The sequence below is a fragment of the Zalophus californianus genome, chromosome 6 (assembly GCF_009762305.2).
Source record: "Zalophus californianus isolate mZalCal1 chromosome 6, mZalCal1.pri.v2, whole genome shotgun sequence".
Taxonomy (NCBI): Eukaryota; Metazoa; Chordata; class Mammalia; order Carnivora; family Otariidae; genus Zalophus; species Zalophus californianus.
The window spans coordinates 79136212-79162815 of record NC_045600.1 but is presented as its reverse complement, the minus strand read 5'-3'; the positions used below and the strand labels follow the sequence as shown (position 1 = coordinate 79162815).

General features: G+C 37.5%; 1 protein-coding gene across 5 annotated transcripts in view; it reads right to left on the bottom strand.

The window, feature by feature from the left end:
* The window catches only part of CDIN1 (CDAN1 interacting nuclease 1), a 204253-nt gene that overhangs the window by 83632 nt on the left and 94017 nt on the right, over window positions 1-26604 (bottom strand). For 3 of the 5 annotated variants that reach the window (XM_027572446.1, XM_027572448.1, XM_027572451.1), the window contains 3 exons: window positions 25402-25469; window positions 14782-14847; window positions 14076-14181 (listed from right to left, as the gene is read on the bottom strand). In XM_027572446.1, the coding sequence (XP_027428247.1) occupies window positions 14076-14181; window positions 14782-14847; window positions 25402-25469 (240 nt within the window). Of the gene's footprint in view, window positions 1-14075; window positions 14200-14781; window positions 14848-25401; window positions 25470-26604 lie in introns of all 5 variants that reach the window. The other 2 variants (XM_027572449.1, XM_027572447.2) reach the window with 1 other exon arrangement.

Genomic DNA, 26604 nt, shown 5'->3' with positions numbered 1-26604 from the left:
TTCATTTTACATTAAAATAATGAAAGGCAGCTGGAGCTGATCAAAATTTTGGTCTAGTGCCGAGTCAATATGGTTTTACACACCTGACCTATGGTCACAACCAATGACTTCGTTTTTACCACCTTCATAATCAATATAGAGTGTTCTGGAAGTATTACAGCTGAAGCTATCCGGGATGATTATGATAGACTCATATCTACATAAGTTGATGAGCTTTATGAATCAAAAAAAAAACCCTCTTTTTGCTAAATAAAGGAATTTTGCATTAATTTTGAATTTATGATCACTTGGAATGAGCTATCAGGGATGCTACAGGACTAAATTTAAAATGTGTAGGTGGTGATGGTTAACAAAGCTGCCAATGATAAAAGGGAAGAAGATGGCAAAGAGGAATATATAGGGAGAAGTAGGAAGGGGTTAACAGGATTGTTAACCTTGCTGGCAGAATCCCCGTAAGAAAATAAGAGTGAACAAAATGGTAAACATCTCGACGTTAGCAATTCAGGTAGGAAAGGGAGTAAAACAAGAGAATGGAATTCATAAATCATAAGTAGACTAAGAATATAAAGGAGAGAGCAAGAAAACAGAAGAGAATCTAATTTGCTTGTGTTAAATGGAATAAATGGATAAATGGAATTCATAGTAGGAGTTTAGTTTTTATGAGAATACGACTTCCAGGGTCAATTAGAAATGCGAAGGAAAGAATGTTTACCATTGCTGTTATGTATCCACACAGGTTTTTGTTTTATGAGAAGAAGAGTATGTGACATGCAAATTGTATTCATGGCTCATTTTCCACACTCTACACGTGTGAGAGGAGAATGAGCAAGGGCAAACTAGGGCAACACAGACTCATCATCTGTGAGTCACCCATCCCAGGAGATTCTTGAATGATATCAAATACCAAAAGATGCTCAGAAATGGGGAAATGTGTCTCTTAAATGTAGAGGCAGAGAGAAGTGAGAGAAAAGGCATAACTTCTGTGAACAGGGCTCTATCTCACCAAACCACCGCCAGCTTTATGTCAGTCCAAGTGGCAGCAGAAGCCCTTGGTGAGTGCTGATGAAAGATGATTGAAGAAAGCTGCCTTCTAACAACCATACACTTATTAGCCAATCTTTGGCGTGGACTATACCAAAGCCTTTCGTTTTGCTGGGCAAAAGTAGTGATGGAAAATCCCATCTCAACTCTAAGGATCCTGGGAGAAAGAGACCTAGAGGTCTGTTTGAGAAAGAGAGAGATCAAAAGAAAGAAACCTGAAGGTTTGCACAACCTCTCCCATAAATTATTCTATTCATAGTTGATGCTTAAGAAAATTTGTTAGTAACAATGAAATCTATAACTTAAATAGCAAATACGTTTACAAGATTAACACTGAATAAGACAAACTGTTTACAATGTGTTAAAAACCATAATTGAGAGACATTTGCTTGGAGCCAAGATGGGGTAACAGGGACTGGATTTATCCTCCTGCTGGAAATAAACAAACAGAACAGATGGGGACAAATAATGACAGTAATGTGGAACAATGCCCCCTGAGTGATGGGAAACAAAAAAGGTAAGCCCTTTGCCCCAGCCCACTTCCTGGAGTTTTCAGGCTGCACTGTGAAGATGAAGAACCTAGGTGAGGCTCAGCGGGTCCCTCTGCGTTGAGGAGACAGAGCTGGAAGGATGGGAAGACCGGGAAGCTAGAGTCTATAGGACAGAATACCAGCAGAAGAGAACTGTATAGAGAGAGAATTCCAGAGACTATCTGTAGGTCTCCCTTGAGTATACAGCAGAATATTGATCAGTACATGTGCGACTTGAACATATTACTATGATCAATTTGACCAAATTGCCAATTATAGCACAGTTCACTCACAACAGCAGAACAAACTTTCTTTTTAAGTGCACATGGAACACTTATCAAGATAGCCATAGTCTAGGCCATAAAACAAATCTCAATAAATTTAAAAGGATGCAAGTGTGTTCCTGACCTCAATGGAAATAAATTAGAAACCAGTAACAGGAAGATATGTGAAAAAATTTTCAAATATTTGGGAACAAAATACCCTAAATACATCTAAATAGCCTGTGAATTAAAGAAGAAATGAAAAATTAGAAAGTATTTGGAACAAAATAAATATGAAAACCCAACATATAAAATTTTGTGGACTACAGCCACAGCAGTTCTTAGAGGTAAATTTACAGCACTAAATTGCTTATCTTGGAAAAAAAGAATGGTTTTGAATCAATAACCTCAGCCTTCCACCTTAGGAAACTAGAAAAAGAAGAGAAAGTGAAACTAAAGAAAAGAAAAAAATATACAGATTACATTAGAAATCAATGAAAGAAAAAACAGAAGTAATCAATAAAATTAAAATTGGTTCTTTCAGAAGACCATAAAATTGATAAACCTCCAGGCAGACTGATCTGGAAAGAAGCTACAATTATCAATATCAGGAATGAAAAAGTTGACATCGCTACAGACAGATTCTACTGCTAGTAAAAGAAAAAAGGGATATTCTGAGTAAGCTTATCCCAATACATTCCACAACTTAGATGAAATGAACACATTTTTTGAAAGACACAAAGTACCAAAGTTTACTCAAAAAAAAAAAAGCCCAAAACCAAAACCCAACAGCTTGAATCATCCTTACATCTATTAAACAAGTCAATTTCGTAGTTAAAAACCTTCCAACAACAACAACAAAATAGGAGCAGATGTTTGAAGAAGAAATTCTACCTAACAGTTAAGAAATAATAACAAATCTGTACAAACTTTTCCAGAAAATTGAAGAGGAGGGAAAACCTTCTAACTCATACTATGAGCCATCATTACTCTAATACCAGACAAAGACTTAGCAGGAAAAATAAACCACAGACCAATATCACTCATAAATGTAAAAGAAAAAATTCTTAATACATCTTCAACAAATCAAATCCAACAAAATATAAAAAGATACCGTTTCATGATCAAGTGGAGTTTATTCCAGGAATGCAAGGTTGGTATAACATTCAGGAATCAATCATTGTAATTCACCATATTAACCTATTAATAATAATTAAAAAAAAACCCATTTGACTATCTTTTTTTAAAAGATTTTATTTATTTATTTGACAGAGAAAGACACAGCGAGAGAGGGAACACAAGCAGGGGGAGTGGGAGAGGGGAAAGCAGGCTTCCTGCTAAGCAGGGAGCCTGATGCGGGGCTTGATCCCAGGACCCCGGGACCATGACCCGACCTGAAGGCAGATGCTTAACGGCTGAGCCACCCAGGCGCCCCTCCATTTGACTATCTTAATTGATGCAGAAAAGCATTTGACAAAATCCAACAACCATTTTTGATAAAATCTCTCAGCAAACTAGGAATAGTAAGGAGCTTCCTTGACCTGATACAGAACATCTACAAAAACTGATAGCTAACGTTATTCTTAATGTGAATGAATGCCTTTTCCCGAAGAAAGGCAATGTATGTTGTCCACCATTATTTACCTTTGTATAGGTGATTCTAGCCAGGACAGTTAAAAAAAAAAAAAAAGTCATCCAAATTGAAAAAAGTGAAACTGTCTTTATTCACAAGTGATATGGATGTCTATGCAGAAAATCCTATGGCATCTACCAAAAGAGTAAAGTATTAGAATGAGTTTTACAAAGTTGTAGGATATAAATCAACATACAAAATCAACTGTATTCCTTTATAGTAACAATGAACAATTGGGGATTAAAATAAAAACTATCACTTCTTTTTCTTTATTTTTATTTCTTTCTTATTTATTTAGAGAGAGAGCACACACGTGTCTGCATGAGTAGGGGTGACAGGCAGAGAGAGAGGGAGAGAGAGAGAATCTTGAGCAGGCTCCACACTCAGCACGAAGCCCAATGTGGGGTTTGATCTCACGATCCTGAGTTTACGACCTAAGCCAAAACCAAGAGTCAGATGCTTAACCAACTGAGGCACCCCCAAAACTATCACTTCTAAAAGAAGCAATATAAAACACATAGGGATCAATCTAATGAAAATGTGAGAGATTTGTACACTGAAAACTACAGGGCAATTTTAAGAAAAATATTAAAAGACCTAAATAAATGGAGAGATACTGTGATCATGGGTGAGAAGACTCAATATTGTTAAGATATCAATTCTTCCCAAATTGACCTATAAATTCAAAGTAATCCCCGTCAGAATCCCAAAAGACTTTTTTGGGGGTGAATTTATAAGATGATTCTAAAATTTATATGGTAATGCAAAGGACCTAGAATAGACAAAAATAACTTTGAAAAAGAAAAATAAAGTTTGAGGATTATATAGTTTCCAAAATATAGCTATAGTGATCAAGGTGGTAGAGAATTGGTATAGACAAATTGATCGATGGAACAAAATAGAGAATTCAGAAAAAGGCTTACCTACACATAAATGATCAATTGATCTTTTAAAAATTTTATTTTATTATGTTAATCACCATAACATCATTAGTTTTTGATGTAGTGTTCCACGATTCATTGTTTGCATATAACACCCAGTGCTCCATTCAATATGTGCCCTCTTTAATACCCATCACCAGGCTAACCCATCCCCCTGCCCCCCTCCCCTCTAGAACCCTCAGTTTGTTTCTCAGAGTCCATAGTCTCTCATGGTTCTTCTCCCCCTCAGATTTCCTCCCCTTGATTTTTGACAAATGTGCAAAGGCTATTTAGTAGCTATTAGTCTTTACAACAAATGGTTCTGAAACAACTGCATATCCATATGCTAGAAAATGAGCTTTGATCCACGTATCACATCATATATAAAAATTAACTGAAAATGGATGCTAGACCTAAATGTAAATCTAAAATAATTTTTTTTAAAGATTTTATTTATTTATTTGACAGAGAGAGAGAGAGAGAGCGCACAAGCAGGAGGAGCAGAGGGAGAGGGAGAAGCAGAGTCCCCGCTGAGCAGGGAGCCTGACATGGGACTCGATCCCAGGACGTTGGGATCATAACCTGAGCTGAAGGCAGATGCTTAACTGACTAAGCCACCTAGGCACCCTAAAATAAATCTTTTAGAAAAAAAGGGGGGAATCTTTGTGATTTCTTATTTTTTTTAAAGATTTTTTTTTTAATTTTATTTTAAGTAATCTCTACACCCAACGTGGAGCTCGAACTCACAACCCCAAGATTAAGAGTCAAATGCTTCACTGACTGAGCCAGCCAGGTGCCCCTGTGATTTCTTTAGATCTTTGAATCTTTAATATTTCCTAGATGTGACATCAAAGGCATAGTCCATAAAAGAAAAATTGGTAAATTGGACTTTATTAAAATTAAATTGGAAGCCACTGTTCAGAGAATGAAAAGACAAGCAAAAGACTGGGAGACAATATTTCATATTTGATCACATGTCTGATAAAAGACATATCCAGAATATTTTTTTAAAACTACCAAAACATAATAAGAAAAGAACTCGAAAAATGAGCCAAAGACTTGAACAGACACTTCTCCAAAGAAGATAGGTAGCAAATAAGCATGTAAAAAGATTCTCAATGTCACTTGTCATTACAGAAATGCAAATTAAAATCACACTGAGGCACTACTACATAACTCTTAGATAGCCTAAAGTTAAAAAGACGGAACATACCAAGTGGTGGGGAAGCTGAGGAACACCTGAAACTATCATAAACTGCTGGTGGGAATGTAAAATGGTACAACCACGTTGGAAAACAGTTAAATCATTTTGCAAAAAGGTAAACATATACTTACTGTATGTCCCAACTATTTCATTTCGAAGTATTTGGCTAAGAGAAATGAAACCATACAAACATTTTTTCATGACTATTCATAGGAGTTTTATTACTAATAGCAAGAACTAGAAACAACCTAAATGTCAATTAATAGGTGAACAGATAAATAATGGTATAGCTATGCAAGTGAATACCTCTCAGTAAAACAAAACAAAACCAAAAAAAAAAAAAAAAAAGCCAAAGTACATACTGTATGATGCCATTTACAGAAAATATTAGAAAATGCAAACTGAATCTATAGTGAAGAAAGCAGATTAGTGGTTGCCTGGGTGCAGAGAGAAGTGAAGAGATTGAGAAGAAGGATTCTAAGGAAGCACAAGAACTTTTGGGGTGGTAGGTATGTATGTTCAATATCTCTACTGAGGTGATAATTTTGTAAGTTTATATAAATGTGTCAAAACTTGTCAAATTGTATACTTTAAATATATGCAGTTTATAATGTTAATTATACCTCAATAAAGCTATTTTTAAAACTATTCTTATTTATTAAAACAGACTTGTTTTTTATGTGCAACCAATGGCAATTCAGAAAAAAAAAATGAACTCCATTTAAAATAAAAACATTTCTTAACAAATGTTCCACAGTTCACTTCTCTTCTGAATTCAGACTAGTCTTCAGATAGTTCAGTCAGAATTTGTGAATGTGAACCATATACAAAAGACTTCTCTTAATTCTGTGGATTTCAAATCCAACAATTTAGGGGTTATTATATTCTGGGTGTACTGATATATATGACAGGCTTTTATAATAAACCTACAGATACATATTTTGAATATAGAATAAGGGCTCTTGAGAAAGTAACAGAGAACACCTGGCCCATTCTTCACTAACCTTATGGAGGTAAATATCTAAACCACATATGCTGGAGAGCTTTTTAGATCAGCTCAGCGAACCCATTAACTGACTAAGTAAAGTAGCCGCTTAAAACAGATTTCTCACCATGGCTGACATGAAACTGCCTGGTGGGCAGAAAGCGTACAGGTGTGAATTCAGAAGAAGATCTGGGTTCAGGTCCCATTCCTGCAATTTACAGCCTCAGGCCTTACTATCAGCACCCCCAAAACAGAGGTTGGGTCTCTATGACTGACACAGTACCTGTGAAGGTGTTTGCTGAACTGAACCTTTGTTCCTTAATAAGGCTTTATTTTTCTCATCAATACTCTGAAAGCAGAAAGGCTACAAATGCAAGGGCTGTTTGGCAAATACTTAGCCAAGGCTAGGTAAAGAAGAAGTTGATGTCAGTGCTGCATGTAGAATGGCATGATCACCTAAAGTTTTCAAAAGAAAAGAAAAACTCCCAAGGTCCAGGCTCTACGCAACATCAATTAAATCAGTTCTCCAGGGATAAGACCCACATCAGTATTTTTAAAATGCTGCTCATGTGATTTCAATACATGGTGAAGTTGGAGAATCACTGACCTACATTCCCGAGCCATTTTAGCATCAGTTTCAACCTGATCTCCAATATTCTAGAATGAGTCTCAGAAATGGATTCTGTATTCTTGGGCTCCTGACTCTATCCATGCTCCTGGGTCACTTCCTATTGGCAGAATCTCTATTATTCTTCCCTCACTCTCTCTGGATGGTCATAATGGTTGTGTTTCCATCTTTAGAATGACCGCCCAATCATTTGCTTGTTGGTTTGGTGTGGGGTAACTTTTCTGAGGCATTCTATCACAGTGGGTCAGCAGAAGAGTCTCTTTTCAACAATTCTTTGGTCCCTGATTCTGGAAAACTGATCAATATGCTCTCCCTATTCCAAAACCCCACTCCCCCAAATCTTGTGCATGCTTGAAGACAGTAATCAGACATATCTTTCTGAGAAACTACAATTCATTAATATTTCCTTATATGCCTATTTTCTTTCTCTTTAGTCCTTGGACCCATTCCAGTTATTTAACAACTGTCTCTTTATTGCAAATATCACTTTAAAAGCCTAAGGAACCTTTTTTATCCCTTATTCAGTTTTGGATTTAAAGTCAACACTGAAAACACCAACAGCAGACAATATGAATTCCTTGGTGGGGAAAATTCTTGCATTTCACATTCCAAATGCAGAAAGAAATGTTATGAGAAATCATTCTTATAAAAGGACTACATACACAGCAGACACTTCTTTCATCCTTTTCAAATATTTTGAGGTTGCTCTAGCTAATAACAGTGTCAAGGATTTGTCTGGAACAACGGAACATCAGGATCTCACAACCATCTCCACTATAAGAGATGGAAAAGCAAATGATTATATTTTACCTTTAGAGAAGCCCTCTCCAGTGCATTTGCTAATTATTAGTCAATCTGTCTCTTGTTGTTGCTGATGACTACTTGTTAGTATACTGGAGCAGTGCCTTCTGAGGCTGTTGTAATTGAAGGTTTGCAAGAGCTTCTATTGCTGAGGCACATAGTCCAACTTAAGACAGATGTGATCAGCCTTGTTTTTAACAGGACTGAAATAACTGGAAATCTGTGATTTGGCTAATTGCAGGTTTCCTGGAAGTATCTTAATACAGGAAAAACTTTGGCCATCCTCTGAAAAAATGCCTTCCTTAACTCTCACTGCTAGGCAGCCCCATTCTAAGTGCCTCACCTCTCAAGGCAGCACAGACCAGAGAAAGCAATTGCTACACCACTGAGTAAATAACCAATCTTTAAAATATACTTAGAGGTAAGAACTAAAGTCAAATCAGTTCTTGTGGCAGAAGGTATTAGCTTAGCATTGCCTCTGGAGAGTAGACTCTCTGGAGCCAAAGTTTCAAAATTCTGACATTTGGAAGTCAGCTCTTCATCTTTTCAGTGATACATAAATGTGATTAAGACCATATTTCCTCTGGTGCTCATTTCCCCTCACATCCTAACACCAGGACAAAAAAAATGACTTTGGAAGATACATGTATTTGCTTCCTTTGGTACTGTTATTTAGAACCATTCAAGAGAGGTCCATGGCCTGGCCCAAAACTTGAGAGGATTCTGCTCTGGACCCCTCTGGTTGTATCCTAACCCATGGAGTGAGGATTCGGCAGGACCAAGGGGATAACCCCACTTGCTGTATATCCCCCCAATCCCTTTCTAGGCCACACTCCATGTCCTTAGAACTGATCACCTACTGGCACCTCCACCAGCCAGGTATTCTACCAGCTTTCCAGCATTTGATGACAGATAAAACATACAGAGAAGATGAAACTCAATGTTAACTGGAGGAAGGTGACAAGTAAACAAGAAATTACAACATTCAACACATGCTATGAAATTATTAGCAGAACACGGCAGCGGGTACTGAACGCAAGCTTGGAATGCAGGAAGGTTTCCCAAAGAGATGTCAGCCAAGCTGAGTAGTCCAGGAGGAGTTTGTCTGGCAAAGAAGGTAAATAAAAATGTCAACTCAGAAGACTTCTAAATTCTACCAGACAGGGATATGCAGGAGAGAGAGAGAGACGCACAGGAATTAATATCTGTTGTCGACTGCCACGCACTTCTGAAGTGCTCTACGCCTATTAAATAACCGATCTTCATGACCACGTGGTCAAGAAGGTATTACTGACACTATTTTATAGGAGAAAACGAAGACCAGGGAGGTTAAGCAAGTTGTTCCTAGTTACAGGACTGGAAAGTGGCATGGCCTGGATTCAAACCCAAGAGCAGGAGAGATTCCCTCCATCGTTTCAAGGATCACTAAGCTGGGAAAGCATGCTGAAACAAAACTCGGCCTTGTGCTTGCCAGTCAGCCAGTGTCAATCCTCTCTGAGAGAAATGAAGAGGTGTATCTACAAAGTGCCCTTCGGTTTCTCATGGGGGCCAGTGTGCGCCCAGAATGGTAGTTGGCAAGGCTGAACCTGCAGCTGAGATTTCCACGTTCTTGATTGGTAGATGTCGGGCACAGTGCACGTGCTGCCTCGCGGCTTGTGAGGCTTTGCTCTTTAGGGTCGCTTAATATTTTCCTTCAGATGGACCTACCCCTTATCTCCAAACACTGAAAGTGAGCACAGGGTGTCTGCTCCTACTTCTCTGAAAGGCCACATGTATGTACAGAACCCATGTATGTAATTTGGCTTCAGATTATAGAATTGCTTTTTTTTTTTTTAACTGTCACCATCAGATGTGAAAATATACTTAGTAATATAGGTCAAATTGTGGAAGAACTCAGTTTTTGATTACAGAAGTAGAATGAGAAGGCTTCTGGGGTGTTAATTGCACAAGGAAATATGGTTTTTATACAATTTGTATTTATAGAGCTATGTATATGGGATATATAAGTACATATATATGTAAATATGTATGTATTTTCTTTACAATCATATATATAGCCTTATATAATCTGGGGCTATATTATGGTCCAAATGCTGCTTCTCAGAGGTACTCTTTATTTCCTTTAACTCCACGGAGGTAAAGACTGTAGAGTTTTGAGGAGCTACTTGATCAAAGTTCATACCCGGGACAGAGGCCTGCTCACAGGAAAGGCAGCTTATTATCGGTACTCAATGTCTTTGACTTTAGGGAAGGTGATGGCATTGCAAAATTTCAATTTTTCTGATGTTAATTAAGCCAGGGAAAATTCTTGAAGCTTTGATTACAAAGGAATGAAGGGCACACCACATACAGTAATTAACAACAGCAATATAAAAGGTAAAGCTCTTGAATAAAGGCTCGTATTCAAACAAATTGATGCTTATATAAATGTTATTTTTTTCACTCAGATAGGGATAAATATTATGAAGAAAAGTCCAACCAAGTGAGGAGGGAGAGATGACTGAGGTGAGGTCATTTAGACTGAGTGCTCATGGAAAGTATCCCTGAGGAGGGGAATTGGAGCAGACACCTGAATGATGTGAGGAGCTCACCATGTGGAGATCCAAATGGGAAGAAAACTCCAAGCAGAAGAATTAGCCAGAGTAAGAGTTCTGAAGTAGAAATACGCAGTGTAGATTTTAGGAATGCCCAGAAAGCAGTGCGACTGCAGAGGTATAAGAGAGGGAGGGAGCCTTAGTTGGGTACAGAGAGAGAGAAAGAGAGAGAGGCAGGTGTGCAAATAACTGGGGATGGTAGAGAGCCAGATCATGCAGGGCTCTGAATGTCATGTGAAAGAGTTTGGATTTTATTTGAAATGTGATGGGAAGCCACTGAGGAGTTTTGAGTAGGAAGCGATACAATCTGATTTGTATTTTCCAAGAGTCGCTCCGGCCAGGGTATGAAAAACGGACCACAGGAGTGTAAAGGTTAAGGTCTGGAGACCAGTTCGGAAGCTACAGCAACAGTTCGAGAGATGATGACAGATAGTGAGGTGATGCCAGGTAAGAAGGTGATCCTGAGGCATGGTTTGAGATGTGATGAAGATGGAGCCGAAAGGATTTTCTGGTAGGCTAGTGATAGGCTGGGTTTTTGCTTGGGTATTTGGGCAAATTGTGACACCATTAGTTGAGCGTGGGAGGAATCGGGGGAGCCACAAGCCTGGGGAGGAAAATCGAGGGTTTAATGTTAGACATGTTAGGTCTCAGATACCTACTGGATAGCCAAGAGGAGATACTGAGTGGACAGTTGGATAAACAAACAAATTTGTACTCAGCGGAAATATTAGGACTGGCAGCAAGAATTAGGAGATACTGTTACAGATACGGTATATAAAACCATAGTCTCCGATGAAAGCTCCAAGAGAGAACCCCAGAAGTGAATGTAGATAGCAAAGGGCAGAGTGCTGAGCACTGAGTTCCAGGGCCCAGCTCCAGTGGAGAGCTGGGAGGAGGAAAAGCCAGCAAAGCAAACTGAGTATGCTGCTGGGATGGCAGGAAGCAACCCAGAAGAGTAGCTCTCGGAAGTCAAGAAAAGATGTTTTAATAAAGAGGTACGGTATTATCAACTTTGTCAAAGTTGCTGAAAGGATGAATAAGAATATCCACTTGCACAAAAAAAGAAAACTCTTGTGGAAACATTAAACTAAAAATTAAGGCTCTGTAGTTATTTATGTGAGATAATGGGTTTATACAAGGTCATGATTCTACAAGTATTCACTGAACAGTCTTATTGTAAAATCCAACATTTAATCTAAAAATAGTGTGACAATTTGATAACAGTGTTTATGTTAACTAGAGGCTCATCACACAAATAAAGCAATTAGCCCAAATGCCAACCAGTCAATAGCCTCCTTGAAAGGCTACCTACAGGTGGGAGAGATGATTTCCTCCACTCTCAACAATTTCAGCAACTACTATGTGAGTTGTGTTGAGGCAAAATATGAAGAGTAGGATACCGTATTTTCATAAATAGGCTAAGTTCTCCTGTCAAAATCCTATTTTGGTCCTATCACTGGTAAGTCCGTATCACTGTTATAATCAAAATTTTATATCCAAGTAAATGCTTCTATGTTCCATTTTGAATATCACCACCACTTCCATTTCTTGGCCTCTCTGCAGACATCTGGTAAAACTACTGAATTCTGTGTAGAGTATTTCCTCCTTGGATGATCTGGAACATTCAAAATCAAGGCTGACTTTCCCTTATCGCGTAATATACCCTGAATGAATCATGCCCAAGAGCTGGTACATATTCAAAGAACATGTTTAGGGAATGTAAACCAATAGCCATGTAAGTAAAACATCATGAGAACAGAAAAAGTAGCACACAACAAAATAATCTAAATTCCAGTCCAAAGGAAACTGTATTAGATTATCCATAGCTCAGATCCCCTCCAGCTGGGTCAATAATGCATGGGGGTCCGATTACTGACCAGAGTATTTATTCAACCTCTAAAATAGTGAGTGTTAGGCACATAGTAAGCACTCAATAAACAGGTCACTTGTTTTAGGAAAAAAATACGGGATTTTCAAGTAAGCGCTACTCTTTGGAATTCAATTTGTAATTGTTCCTCATAAAAGACTTGACCAGTACCAAAGTGGGGGCACCGTCTCAGTGCATGATGGTTTTGTTTTCTGGTGGAGTTAAAAATGCTTTAGCAACCTAAACTTACACAATTTGATTTTCTTGTCATTGCTTTCCCTATACTACCAAAGATGATGCTTTCTTTACTATTTCAAACTCAAAAAATTGCTAAAAATCTAAAATTCAATTTGCCACATTACTGCTAATTTGAATAATGGCTGAATAAAAGATAGGGAATGCTGAAGCAGCATTGATTTCTAAAACATTTTGCACTTTTCTCCTCCATCCCTGTAAAGTAAAGCTCGGATGCTACGCACAATTACACAAGAAAATCAAGAGAGCCATTACATTCAGCATTTTGTCATGATCATTGTTACCATGGCAAAAAGTGGGCTTAGTTTAGCACAGCTGCTACGGACGAGGTCTGCTGGCCTTTTGTAAAGCTGAGTAACAATATAATACCAAATTCTGTAGCCTGTCACTGTTTTTTTGTTTTGTTTTGTTTTTCCCCAGGATGAGACTATTGTGCACAGATGCTACTGTCTCATTCCTTAATGATCTGGGCCCATGTCATCTTATTATTGTATTCTTACTGTTGGCCAGTGACTGAGGAACACAGTTAATCTAGAAAGGTTACCCCTTGCCCTACCTCCTATTCTAAGGGGAAAAAATGCGCGGTGTGAAAATGTGGCACTTCAATAATAGTAAAAGACAAAATTTCAACAGTTGTACTATAAATGACAGCAGAGATGTACTGGAAAGGGCATGGGTTTGGGAGCGAGAAAGAGAAATGCATGACGACCAAATGTATGGCATATTATTTTCTCTCTGAGACTCCGTTATCTGTAAAATGGGGGGAAAAGTAACTTCCTTGTGAGGATTAGCTGAGAGAATATGAAGGCCCAGGCCCAGGAATTTGATAATAAAGCATCCTCCCCTCCAACCCTTTCCCTTAATTGATGAGATTTCCATGCCTTCAGTCAGGACTGTTGATTGAAGTTGGTAGGTAAACTGTTTTTCTGTTGGAAGGCAAATCGTTTTGAACTTTGATATCACTTGGATACTTTCCTCAGAGAGCTGAGGATATGATATTTTTAAAGGTCTGAGAGTAGCATAAATTTTACATCCAAAGGATAAAAAGTTAGTGTCAATAGGCACCCTGCCTTATTATTCCTATTTTAAGTGCTACCAATATTATTGCTGTAAAACGGAAAATGGGGAGTATATACTAATTTTGACCTTATGCAGAGATTGTTAGTTTTAAAAAATGAAGCAACATTATGAAAGCAGAGAAGTTTAAATTATCTGAAATGAATACATTAATCAAGTCTCTGTATTTACCAGAAACAAAGGCTACTAGCATTTTTACCAGCTAAACAAAATATTTTTTCTAATGAGATTTCAGCCGAGTATCGTTTATCTTAAGAGAAAAATAATGGGACCTTACCTATTCCAGTAGCTCCAGAACTGGTCATGCAGGTAGGCATGGTGGCTACATTCATCACCAAATGAGGCTTTGCTTTCAATCCAGTGAATTATGTGCCCTTCTACAGCTAAGGGACAAAGCATTACTAATACAGAGCAAAGAAAAGGGAAGATTGGAAATACTGAACTCTGCCTAGGCCTCTCTGTGCTTCACATTAGTGAGCAGAGGCTCGGCCCTTGCTGTCATCAACGGAAGTAATTATAAAACAACGCATCGTACATATTCCTTACAAAGACCATTTATGCTATAATCACATCCCCTTCATTTTCATCATCATTTTCAAAAGTCCCCCTCCTATTCTGACACTGCCTCTGTAAGTGGACAAGTACTGTGAAAGCAAACCCAAGTGAGCCAGTTTGGCTTTTCAAAGGAATCATGTTTAAAAATTCAGAATTTAGAGAAATGACCTGAAAATGGCACCCAAAATGCTTTCAGAAGACATGTTTATTGCTTAAATATATGTAAACATTTTTAAGGCAGAGATTTCTTCCAAACCAATTATTTTCTGCTCTTCTAAAATAATCTTTTCCAACAATTTCACCCATTTAAAGCTAATCTACTCTGGTAACATTTGCTAATATTAACAAAAAGTAAAAAAAATAAATCTATGGAGAAAACACATCCCCTTTCACTATAAACAAACGCATAAGAGAGTTTAAGGACTTACCAACTGGAACTTGTAAAATAAAGTCTGGTGTTTTGTCATAACCCTTTGCACGGAGCTGATCTTCATCTACAGAAAGAACAAATACTATTACTTATAACAGTGTTCCATTAACAAGACAGCAATATAATTGCTTTTCTTTCCTAAAAATGTGTAAAAATTGCTAATGCAGTCATACATATCTTTCTTATGCATGCAAGGCTGTGTCAGAATAAATGAACTTTAACAAACCTGAAGCATAGATATAAAAATGCCTCTTTGTCCCTTCTGCATTTTTATGTCTTTATTATAAATATCATTAATTCAAGCTGTCATAAGCTACCTTTTTGTAATTGAAAATACTCAAAATAATGAAATATACTTACTGATTAAAAGAAAAGGCTTTCACCACTGTGAATATCACTAATGTTATCAGGCAATATTGACATTTACAGTGAGGCACAAGCACGGTGGCCTTTATAATTATAAAACAAATGTTTTCATTAAAGCAATTAAGAAAGTTTAGTTTCAATTAGTAAAACTATTCCTATACACAAGAACACAGAAAGGGACAAGGACAATGAGATCACTACAGAGAATTAATTGCCCTGCTTAATTCCTTTGGTATGCTATTGTTTCTGGCATTTACCAGAGTTTTACAACTAACAATATGTAATTCTGAAAAGCAAACAGGCTTTGAGATTTTTTTCTAAGTCTGTTCGATTTCCTGATCCTCTGTAAATATCAATGATCCATTCAGAAGGAAAGGAGGCAGGAAACAGGGAGCTTGACAAAGTTGGAAAAAACTAGCAAGGATGCTTGGTTTAAAAAAAAAAAATCTTCCAATATTTTCTAAATGCTGTCCTTGACTTCTAATGGCATTACAATGTGATTTCTGAAATGAGGAGTTCTCCATTAGATTTTGGAGTGACCTGGTCATTCAATTCCAGACATGGCTTTCTGTCTTCACCCAACCTCAACTAATGGCCCAACCAAGTAACAAGGAAGGCTGTGTGGTCTCTTAACACCTACTGGGCTGTTGACATTGTCATGCGTCCCATTCGCCTTCCTGCATCACCTTTGATTAAAATTAATGGCCCATTCCCAGTGTTGGGTAGCTTATTTCCAATCCATTTGTCAGCCCAAGACAGTGGTTTCATGGCCAATGTTCAGAAACTCTGTTTTAGAACACTCTTGTGTACATCTTGAAAGGTCAGCATTTTAAACGTAAATAACCTTTTAATGACCAGACATACTTAAACTAGATATTTAAGTGAAATTTTGTTAGAAGTGGATGTCCTTTATCCAGACTTTGGAGGATTGATGCCAGAATTCAGAACAATCTCCCCTTCTTGAAACATAAAAAATTTGAACTATTGAGATAAGGAAATACAAATTTAAGTAATTCTACTTTAAAAACAAGAAGAATTTGGAAAACTGGACTGCAGATGAACAAGACTGGAACAAATTTCTATCCTCTCAATACATTGGCCACAATGAGAATATTTAATGGAAAAGACATTTATTAGAAGCAACTCAAGCGCCTTGAGCTGATGTTTCCCGTAGCTGATCAACAGTTTTAAAAGCTGGGTTGACATTAAAAAACAGAGACTAATAATTTACTAAAACTATCCTAGCTTGATCTACCTTTGCAGATGTTAGAATCTGTTTCAGAAAGAAAAATGATTATGTTTCTGACACAGCTCAAAACAAAATTTCAAAGGTCACCAAGCTATCCAAATGCACATACTAAAACCCCTTTAAAAGCAGATGTTACACTCCTGTTCACAGCACCAAAATTACCAACACAATACCTTCAACTTAAATTTTGTCACTTAATGTGAAAACAAAACAAAACTCGGGCAGAAAACATCAGGTGAGGCTAGGGAATCTTTCCACCTCTCAGTGGAGAACTTCCAAGTATAACAATGTACTTTCTCACTCCACCCTCTCCCTCCCTCCCTCCCTTCCTCTCTCCCTCTCAGTTTGAAGTTGATCCAATAGTAACTGTACCCAAAGGACAGCTTCTAGAAGTCTGTGTCACCACTAGTGACATCACATTTTTTTTAAAACAAATTTAAGAGGTTAATCCACACATTTGAAGTACCATGTTATGTAGTGGGTCTCTTCCCCATTCTTTTATTTACTAAACTCTCACTGCCTTGCCATCCCTGTTTCAACTTTCACACTGTTACTTTCATCCTAGATTTCCTAAAAGAGAAGGAGGGAACAATGTGGGCAAAGTTTAGAGGAAATGACAGCACAAGTATAGGGAGTAGCATTATGAGCAGGGGACCCTGCTCACCTGGTTTAGGCCCCAGGAGAAGTTTCTATCATGGATCATCCCACTGGATATTTTTAAGCTCAGCCCCATCCATCTGGTCTGATTTCCTGGCCCATGTATTATGCTCCTTTCCTGGCCCCCAGACCTTGAAAGATTCCTTACCACAACATCATTATCTAAACCACTGGGTATGGATATAAAATTGGGTCGACCATCTTATTGAGGTTCCAACTCCATGATCTAGAGGTTATGGCTCAGTCACCAGGCCACACTACTTCCTTTCTGTTCATTCTGTCTTCATTCCCTTGTCTTACTGTGCTTACTCCCTGTTTCCCACATACTGGGTGCAAGGCATCTGCTCTGAAGACAGTTAATGTTTTCTTTTCTTTTTTTTAAAACCTATTCATTGCCCCACTCTTACCACCAACGTATGCTTTGTATTTAATGCTCAAATGGCTAACTGAATAAAATACAACTGCATTTTAAAGGATACCCAGGCCTTCTACAAAGCCTACCTAGACTGACTTAATAATTTTCTTTCCTGATTTAACTTCTCATTAATCAACAAGGCACAGGGACAACAAATGTGGCCCAAAGTTCAAGGTTTTATTTGATATCTTTTACTGCTATCTTTCATCCTTGGTTCCAACTGTTTGCTCTGAGGTTCATCTCAATCATCCAAGAAGGAACTGCATCCCTTTCCTTAATACTCATGGGAAGTTTTCCTACTTTTTTTCTTTGATCTGCAATATATTAAATAACATTGGTATTATCCATTCCTTAAAGTATGGGCAGAATTCCTCACAAACAACAGTCTGGGCCTAACGCTACTTTGGTGGGGCAGCTCTTTGGTTACTTTTCCCATTTCTTTGATGGCTACCAATCTGTTTAGATTTTTGTCTCTTCTAACAGTCAGTTTTGCAATTTATATTTTCCTTGAGAATTATACATTTCATTGAGGTTTTTATAGCTCTTTGTACATATTGGAGCCAAATGGTTACTTAGGATTCTTTGAACTTCCCAAGTAGAAAACTGGATGTTTCAATAACCTAATGTTTTCTTTAAGAAAAAAAAAAAAAGGATCAGAATTAAGGAAAAAAAAGAAGAATATTAGCTAGAAAGGACAAAAAAAGAGTAATAGTAATGTTTTAGAATAGCGCTTTTAGTATAACTTCCCAAAATCTTGGGGATCAATATGAAACCAATCTCCAATCCTGTATAACCATCTTACTCAGTGAATATAGCAAATATGAAGTAAGGTCATATTTAAGGTGTACGTTAAAAACACCCAATATATTTCATAACTACTAAGCTTGTTGATGTCACAGTTCAAGTGTTCATTATCCAAATTAACAGAATATTCTTGCTTAAAAGCAGACCCCTTAGCCTCGAGATCCACAAAAATGTGCGATTTTTAGATAATGTGTGTGACTCATGAAACACAGTATTTCTGAACTTGTAAAGTCTTAGAAATTGCTAGTCCAATATTCCAACTTACACGTAAGTGGCCCAGAGGAGTGAGGTGACTCACCATGACCTAGGCCTCTCAGATAGCTAAAGATACAGACAAGGGCCTACATCAACCACATTCTAGTGCGTCCCAACAGACCACATACCACTTTTAATTATGGCAAATATTTAAATTTGATCACGCGTGACATTTATAAAGTAGCGAAAAAATTCTTATTCTCCTCCTAGAGGATCTTGAAGCATAAGAGGGGTGATGGCTATCTGTCCAATATTATTCAGGTGACGTGTGCCTAAAGAGGACATGAACTAGATAATCTCTTGATCTCTAGCATTACAATGGCCCTCTCTCCAACTGAAGTTAAAAAAAAATCAATGAAACTGCATCCACAGATAAAACTGACGTTAAATTTTTAAAAGCAACCCAAGTCTTCATTTATTTTTAAGTTGCCAGGCCTGCCTTTGGAGGGGATTTTAAAAAGGAATTACACACACGTAAAGAACACTGTGAAAGTTTAATTTCTCTGGACTTTTAATTACCCTCGCCTCTAAATGCCCCAAAATATCCAAAGCAATTAAGTACTAATTACACAATTTCTTTTTCTAAAATAAAGGGCTGATTTTGAGTCAGAGAACAAAACACATCTGAAACTAGTTAACATATACTTAAGAATCATAGAAGGGCATGAGGACTACCAAGGAAAAGTTTGAGGTTTCCTTTTGTTTTATTAAAGGCTTTAAATTTTTAAGAAATACAGTTTTTCCCAGGAAAATTATGCAAAATTCCAGTTCATGACATCTGAAAACGAAAAGTAACATTCTGACATGACCTTTTATCTATGACTTTGTCAAAAGGTTTCTAAAATGCTAGGTTAAAATACATTGTATGATAAAAAGAATCTTAACACCTATTACATTTCTACTAAATTGAGGAAAGGCAAAAGATATACATGAACACAAATGAAAACTACAGGATATCTTTTCTACTCTAGTATTTTGTTTTTCTGTGTGTTCTGTTTTGTTTTGTTTTGTTTTTCCCCAAACACTGTCTCATTCAGTACCTGGAGCTATGACCTTCGTATCCATATTTTTATGTTCTCAAAGAGTGAGTTTCACAGTCTTTTCCACCCCATTTAAGAAGTCAGCAAGGTTTCAGTAATAGATGTTACTATGATATGCATACCATGGGCAAAGGTACACAGAACAGATATGCATTTAATGGGGAGACCCACAGCACAGATAAATCTTTAGAGAACCCCAAAATTTCATTATAGCCATTAGTCTCAACCTCTGCCCCCAAAGCCTCTTATCAAAGCTACTAATAAGGAATACAACTGACTGCTCTGACCTTGTCCTTTGCTTATGTCTTCAGGGGACAATACTAGTGAAAATTGAACCGCCCTAAAGAAAGGAAACAAACGGGAGGTCACACAGCTGGGACAGTACAAAGTGGAGCTGAGGAGGCTGGTCCCTGCTGACCGGTGGCTGTGGAGATAGGAGATACGAATATCAACAACAGAAGTAGAACTCTTCTATATTTTACACCACATTCTAAATTCTTGGGGTTGAATGCCACAAAAGAAGGGACACATCAGAATGGTAGAGTGAAAAGGGCAAGTTGTTGGAAAGGCACCGGGTGGGGCCAGTTTCCACTAAACATTCATTGGATGGAACATTGTCCAACTACCACATTCTGAGGAATGGCTGAATGTTAGCTTTTGCTCTAGTTTTTTTTTTTTTTTAGCTGTTGTCATTGATGTCAGACCCTTTCGCAGGGCCAGATCCATCTGTCCCAGAACCAATCTCAATGAAGAAAGGAGTATTAGCAGTTCTGAGACACAAAAAGGATCGTCTACACACACACACACACACACACACACACACACACACACGCACGCGTGCGAGTGCATGTACCCTAGAAGCCAATCTCACAACAGATTCAATTCCCAATGCCTTTTGGTCATGGGGACTAAAGCTCCAACCTGTAATTAATTTTCTGTGGAGTGAGATATTTGATTTTTTTTGGTCCTGCATCCCATTTTGTCTGGCATTGCCATCCTATTCTCATGATATGATTCTGGGGAATGACCAATAATGTGATCCCCACCATCAGCCTCAGGGGTGGACACTTGTAGCTGATTAGAGCCCTTCCTCAGATGCATTATGGGCAAAAGAGAATCACCAACTTGTCTCTGGAACTAAGAAGCCTAAGGAATAAACAAACTAGCAACTACCAGGCATCATCTTTATTGCCGAAGAATGAAGCCAACATGGAAAAAAGCAGAACACAAGAGGGAGAAAAGAGACTGATGACATTGTTTTTGTCTTCTGGATTCTATACACACCAAAAGCAAACTTCTCTCCTTTGGACTTTCCAGATATACATCCTTGAGTATGTGTATAATTTAGTTTGACTCGATTTTTGTCACAAAGGAGTTCCAATATCTCAAGTGGCCAGGAAAGCAGACAATCAGCAGACATGAGTTATCCAACCAGAGCCACGAGGAGGGAAGGGCCCAGGGTAACCTGCCGCCAAAGTTCCAGAGACTGTGTTGTCTTCTAGCAGCATATACGCATCCATGGTTCTTTTCTCTTGGTCCCAGGGAGAAGCACATACTAGCGTGTTCAATGAGGGGAGTAAGATGATCCCACACCATGACAATTTCCTCAGGAAGGAAGAAGGACCCAATTCCCCATATCCCATTCCCATGATTCTGAAAACTGTATCTTATTTTTAACCTTCAGAGAGAAAGGAATTTAAATACTTGATACCTTATGAAATACCCAACCATGTCATTTCCTTTTAGCCTATATGATTATATGTTTTATTTCTAGTTTCTTATTCTCTACTACTAACATCTGCACATAAACACAACCTTAGCCCTCTAAATCTCATCTGTTCCCGCTGCCTGTTCTTCACCTGAAGTCATAATCCCCTGTTTGTCACATCATAATCACCCCCTCAACAGAGCACTGTTGCTTCAGGTGGGGAATAAAGCAGCAGGAACAGATGAACTCTTAGGAACAAAGATCCTAATTTGTTACAGCAAGGGACATCCTTCACTAAGCCTCCCTGGCTTTACAGATTATACCCTCCTGGAGTCCCCCAGAGTTATACACGAATGCTAGAAAAGCACCCATGTAAAATAAGCTGGTTTGTCATAAGGCAAGACCAAACATGGGAGGGTGAGGCAGGGAAAAAGCAACTGCCTCTCAGGAGTCACTCAAAATAATTGTTAGCTTCTAGTAACAGGGCAACATTCACCGGAAAGAATACAGTATCTCTAGAGCCATCCTTATTAAGCCAAATGTAACAAGAATTTGCACCAGACAGTGGCTGTGGAAGGCACTAATGAAAGTCCCTCTGACCTGTAGACATGCCAGCCCATGGAGGATGAACGGTTTGTCTCCAGCCTCTGGGATAAGCTCTTTCATAGCCCCTGACAGTGCAAACAGTCTCAACGTCTTCTTACTATCACTATTTCCCTTTTCTCCCTTTTGTCCAAAGTTCCTCCTTACTCCTGAGAAGGAGAGGGTGGGGGTAAGGGGCAGACAACAAAACACGGTCTCATTAGTCACGGGAAAGATAAAAATCAAAACATCTCGACTAGTAGTTAAAATACCTTTTCTATTTTGTTGATATTAGAAATGAAATGAACCCTTAGCAATGGGAATAAGGATGATCACAATGCTTGTTGGTCAATTTAAAGCTTAAGAAGGGTTCTTTGTGCATCTATGCCTAGGAGTGGGCAGCAGGCTCTTCACATCTTCTCAGACGTTAAATGCTGATCAATAATTCTATATTACTATCCTTGGAAAGAACTGACATGAACTTACCTGAAACTTATCTGAAATTTTCCTTCCAGGAAAAATTCAACTTTTATTTTTTTATCCCTAATGGTGCCTGCCCAAAGTAAGTACTTAAAAGATACCTGTCTGCTGAACCAACGAAAGAAAAGACTGGTTAGCACAGTGGTAAGATAACCAAGCTAATGTGCTCGGCTAGCCAGCCTAGAAGCACATGGTGACAGGAAGGTGCTGGGGAGACAGTAGATCAATCAGTAAAATTCTATCACCACTTCAGGAAAAGTAGCTTATGGGCCAGTAGCATTTTCTTTCTTTTTGTTTTTTTTTTTTTTTGCATTTTCTTGTATGTAAAGGGTGGCTCTTGATTTTTAGCATAATCTATACCTTTCTTTCAAAAGTTTAATAAGAAGTAGCACGACAACAGCCTTGAATGTATTTATTTTCATTATCAAGACCATCAAGTGAGTACCTACAGAGATGCACTAGAGATGGAACTGTACTCTTACTGGGTTGGACACGGAAATAGTTTGCATCACTGTAAGCATCCAGAGGGAACAAAATGCTTACCATCATCTTCACACTAACTAGTAGAAAACGTGCTCAACAAGAGTTAGTTGAAAGAATGCATGAATAAAAATAAAAGAATTACAAAAACTCTGAGAAATTGCTAGAAATTAAGGATGTACATTTGTTTACAGCTTATCTCCCTACTAGACCATAATTCCACAAAAGCAGGAACTTCATCTGACTTAATGTTTAGTTCCTAATAAATAGTACCTAACTCAGTAACTTATTTCTGGAATAAATGAATAAATGTATGAATAAAATATGTTTTTAGATGGAAAAACTAAACATTTATTCAACTTTGATTTCTCTGAATACAATATACCTATAAATTTATAAATAGGATAAATCCATGAGTATATGCAAATCTTCAATGAAAAGGGCTCTTCTTTTTTTTCTTTCCAATAGTGCATGGTTAAATCTTGTGCCCTAACAACTGCTCAGTATATGGTTATGAATCAAGGAAATTCAAAAATTATTAGGGTTAAAATAAAGGTTATTTATTTTTATTTTTCTCTTCTATTAGTAAAACGGTCCTATAAGGTATGTATTTTATAAAATTACATATTGAGCACAATGAGTGGAAAATTTAGGATGGGATAGACTTTCAGGGAAGTCATAATTCTTAAGAAGGGTTAATATGTAAAAATAAGAATCCTTGTCTTTTGAAAGTAGTGGCCAGATTAGAAACCAAAAGAATGAGAGAGAGAGAAAGGGAGAAATCGGTTTTGCTTTTGCTTATAAAAGAATCAAAGTAAAACACGTTTGCAATGGCTCTGCAACAAAATTCAAGATGTATACATGTAAACAAGAAAACATCAGATTAGTGGCCTATTTATATACCAACATTTTTCAGGACTTGACTTAAAATAATAATCTATCTAAATTTACCTGGCACAGTACTTTAGACCTAATTAATCACTGTGAAGGGGTATATACAAGGTAAAAGAAAACCCCAGAACAATATTTCACACAAGGCTTTGAATTCTCATGCTTTAACTTGTAAATAAACTTGTAACAATTCATACTACATCAAAATGCTTAAAATGCATAGAATAAATGAACTTCTTTGTATGCTGATAAGGAAATGCTTAAAAACAGTACTGAGGTTACATGGAATCAGCTAAATATCCTATAACTCATTTATTTTAGAGATCAGTTAAGTATCACCTTTGGGTGTACTTTAATAAAATAGTTATCTCGAGACCCGATAGCAGAGAGAACTAGATGGGACCCATGAATAGTAAGTCCCCTTTCTGAACTTGTATGCAAGTGCTAATGACTGGCCACGTTTCTGCATTGTCTTTGCTAGCCATGGTCAATTCAGTCTAACACTGTTAGAATCAAGGGAGTCAAGGACCTGGAACTCAGCTTAGACCACATGTAAGCCTTTTGCTCCTCCTCTCTTACATGAAAAAACTTGCTACTTTTACATACTGAAATTTAATTCACTGATTTGAGACCATTTTCCTAAATCAACTTTCTTTAGCCCCTGCTAGAGAACACTTATGAGATTTCCCATCTTAAAATTATCAACAACCTGATAATACACTCAACTCCATTCTCCAGTTCACTAATAAAAATATTGAATACTAAGACTTAAAACAGACTTTTTCCAGGCTTGTCTTCAACATCCCTCCCCAGCTTGATCTAAGGCCATCCAATGGACTTTCCTTGGCCAAATCTTTGTCCATTTTGGAACAAAAGTTGTGTAATCCAATATTCTGTGATTTTTCAACCTAAAAAAAACACACTATGCAGACTTAAATATCTGCATATAACAGATGTGTACAATGCACATTTAGGTTGGTACAGAACCTTTAAAATTACCACATCTACGGTTGAGAAGAGGAATTAATTCATTGTAGAGTGCTTTATGGTTTCTGTGATCAGTTATCACATGTATGCCCTTCAAGGCTTAATTTTAATGCTTCGGACGTTGAAAGAAATAACAATCTATAACAAGATTCCACATTGGCACACACACAAAAACACATGTCCATGTATACATGTGAGATTTTTAAAAATCACACTAAATCTATAATGACAATTAACATCTCGCATAAAAATAATAAAAGCTTAATATTTGACTTTCAAGTAAAAGCACACTCTGATTCCATATATTAGACAAACATATCCAACATGAATTTTTCTAACTATTCTTTTTAACATATAAAGCATTTTACAGACAGTATTTCTTTTGTTTCTTTGTCTCATAAGGCCTAGATTACGGCTAATATCTCATGACACCAAAAGTAATACTGCAACAGATATTAAAGCATTTTTTCAGCCACTTATTCTATAAAATATTAATTGCAAACCTGTGCATGTGGTGTATATATAGGGATTAGGTAACTGAGTTCCTGCTTAGTTCCAAATCAATAAAAGATAACATGCATAGCATCAATCATTGTTCACTCTTCTTTTAGTACATAATAACTGCGAGTGGAAGATTTTTAAAAATATATATTTAAGCACTCATGCAGATATTACAAGCTAGAGAGGATGTAAGTAATACTGACCTAGGAAGGACAGGTTTTTCTCCAGAAGCATGTCTCTTAGCAGGACTTCGTGCTCATGACCAATGGCACTAAGAAGTTTTAGTTAAGGAGGGTAACACAGGTGGAATTACACAATAAAAAATATGCTAATACCAGGTCTCTACTTTGAGATGAAATGGAAAATAGAGTAATCATAGCAACTATTTCCACCTTTAGCCCACATTTCTGAGGAATGAGACTTCTACATACATGTCCTCATTTCAATGATTCAGGGGAATTTTTCTATTTCTGTAATGTTTATATGCATTTGGGCAAATAAAGATTTGTAAATGGATGTGTACCTTATCTTCTTTTGAAAGGAGGCAGAGTCATTTTATTTTTTTTAAAGATTTTATTTATTTATTTGAGAGAGAGAGAATGAGAGATAGCATGAGAGGGAAGAGGGTCAGAGGGAGAAGCAAACTCCCTGCTGAGCAGGGAGCCCGATGTGGGGGAGGCAGAGTCATTTTAAACATCCTTTGTACTATGTTAAAAATCCCTTAATTCAATTTAGTACATTTATTAAGCACTTACTAAATGCAGCAAAGAATACCAACCAGGCTTTGCCTTAAAGGAGTTTCCAGTCTTACAGAGTTCCATAAATCTTCTAAGAATCCATACTTGTCCCAGAGCCAGCATTTCTAGCTTCTGTCCCACTTTCAGCCTACGGTTGGTGATCTTATATGATGTGGGAAGCCAAATAGCTGACTTGTTGAGAATTCTAGGCACCCTGGAGGAAAGACTGCACGTTGCAAAGGACTGTGGGGTTGGGGTGTGGGTGCAGAGGATTTTTCAAGTCTTCCTCTTGTGTGCAAGAGCGCACGCATATTATCATATGCATAGAAACAGAAAATCACACGCACATGTAAATTCTTTGAGCGATCACTATGAGGTAGGTACTGTGTTAAGTGCTTTATGTATGTTATTTCATCCTTAGTTATTATCATCCTTATAGATGAGGAAACCAAAGCTTAGAAAAGAATCTGCACAGTCATACGGTTCAAGTGTGGCAAAGCAAAGGATTGGAATACGATGTCCACAAAGCCTTTTGTATGACCTCCATACAACTCCTTGAAAAGTATTAAAATAATTATGTAAAAATAATTGATACTAGCTAATATTTCTTAAGCACTGTAACACAAAGCCTTGGTGTTAAACAGTTGGGGTAACACCTTTTTTTTTTTT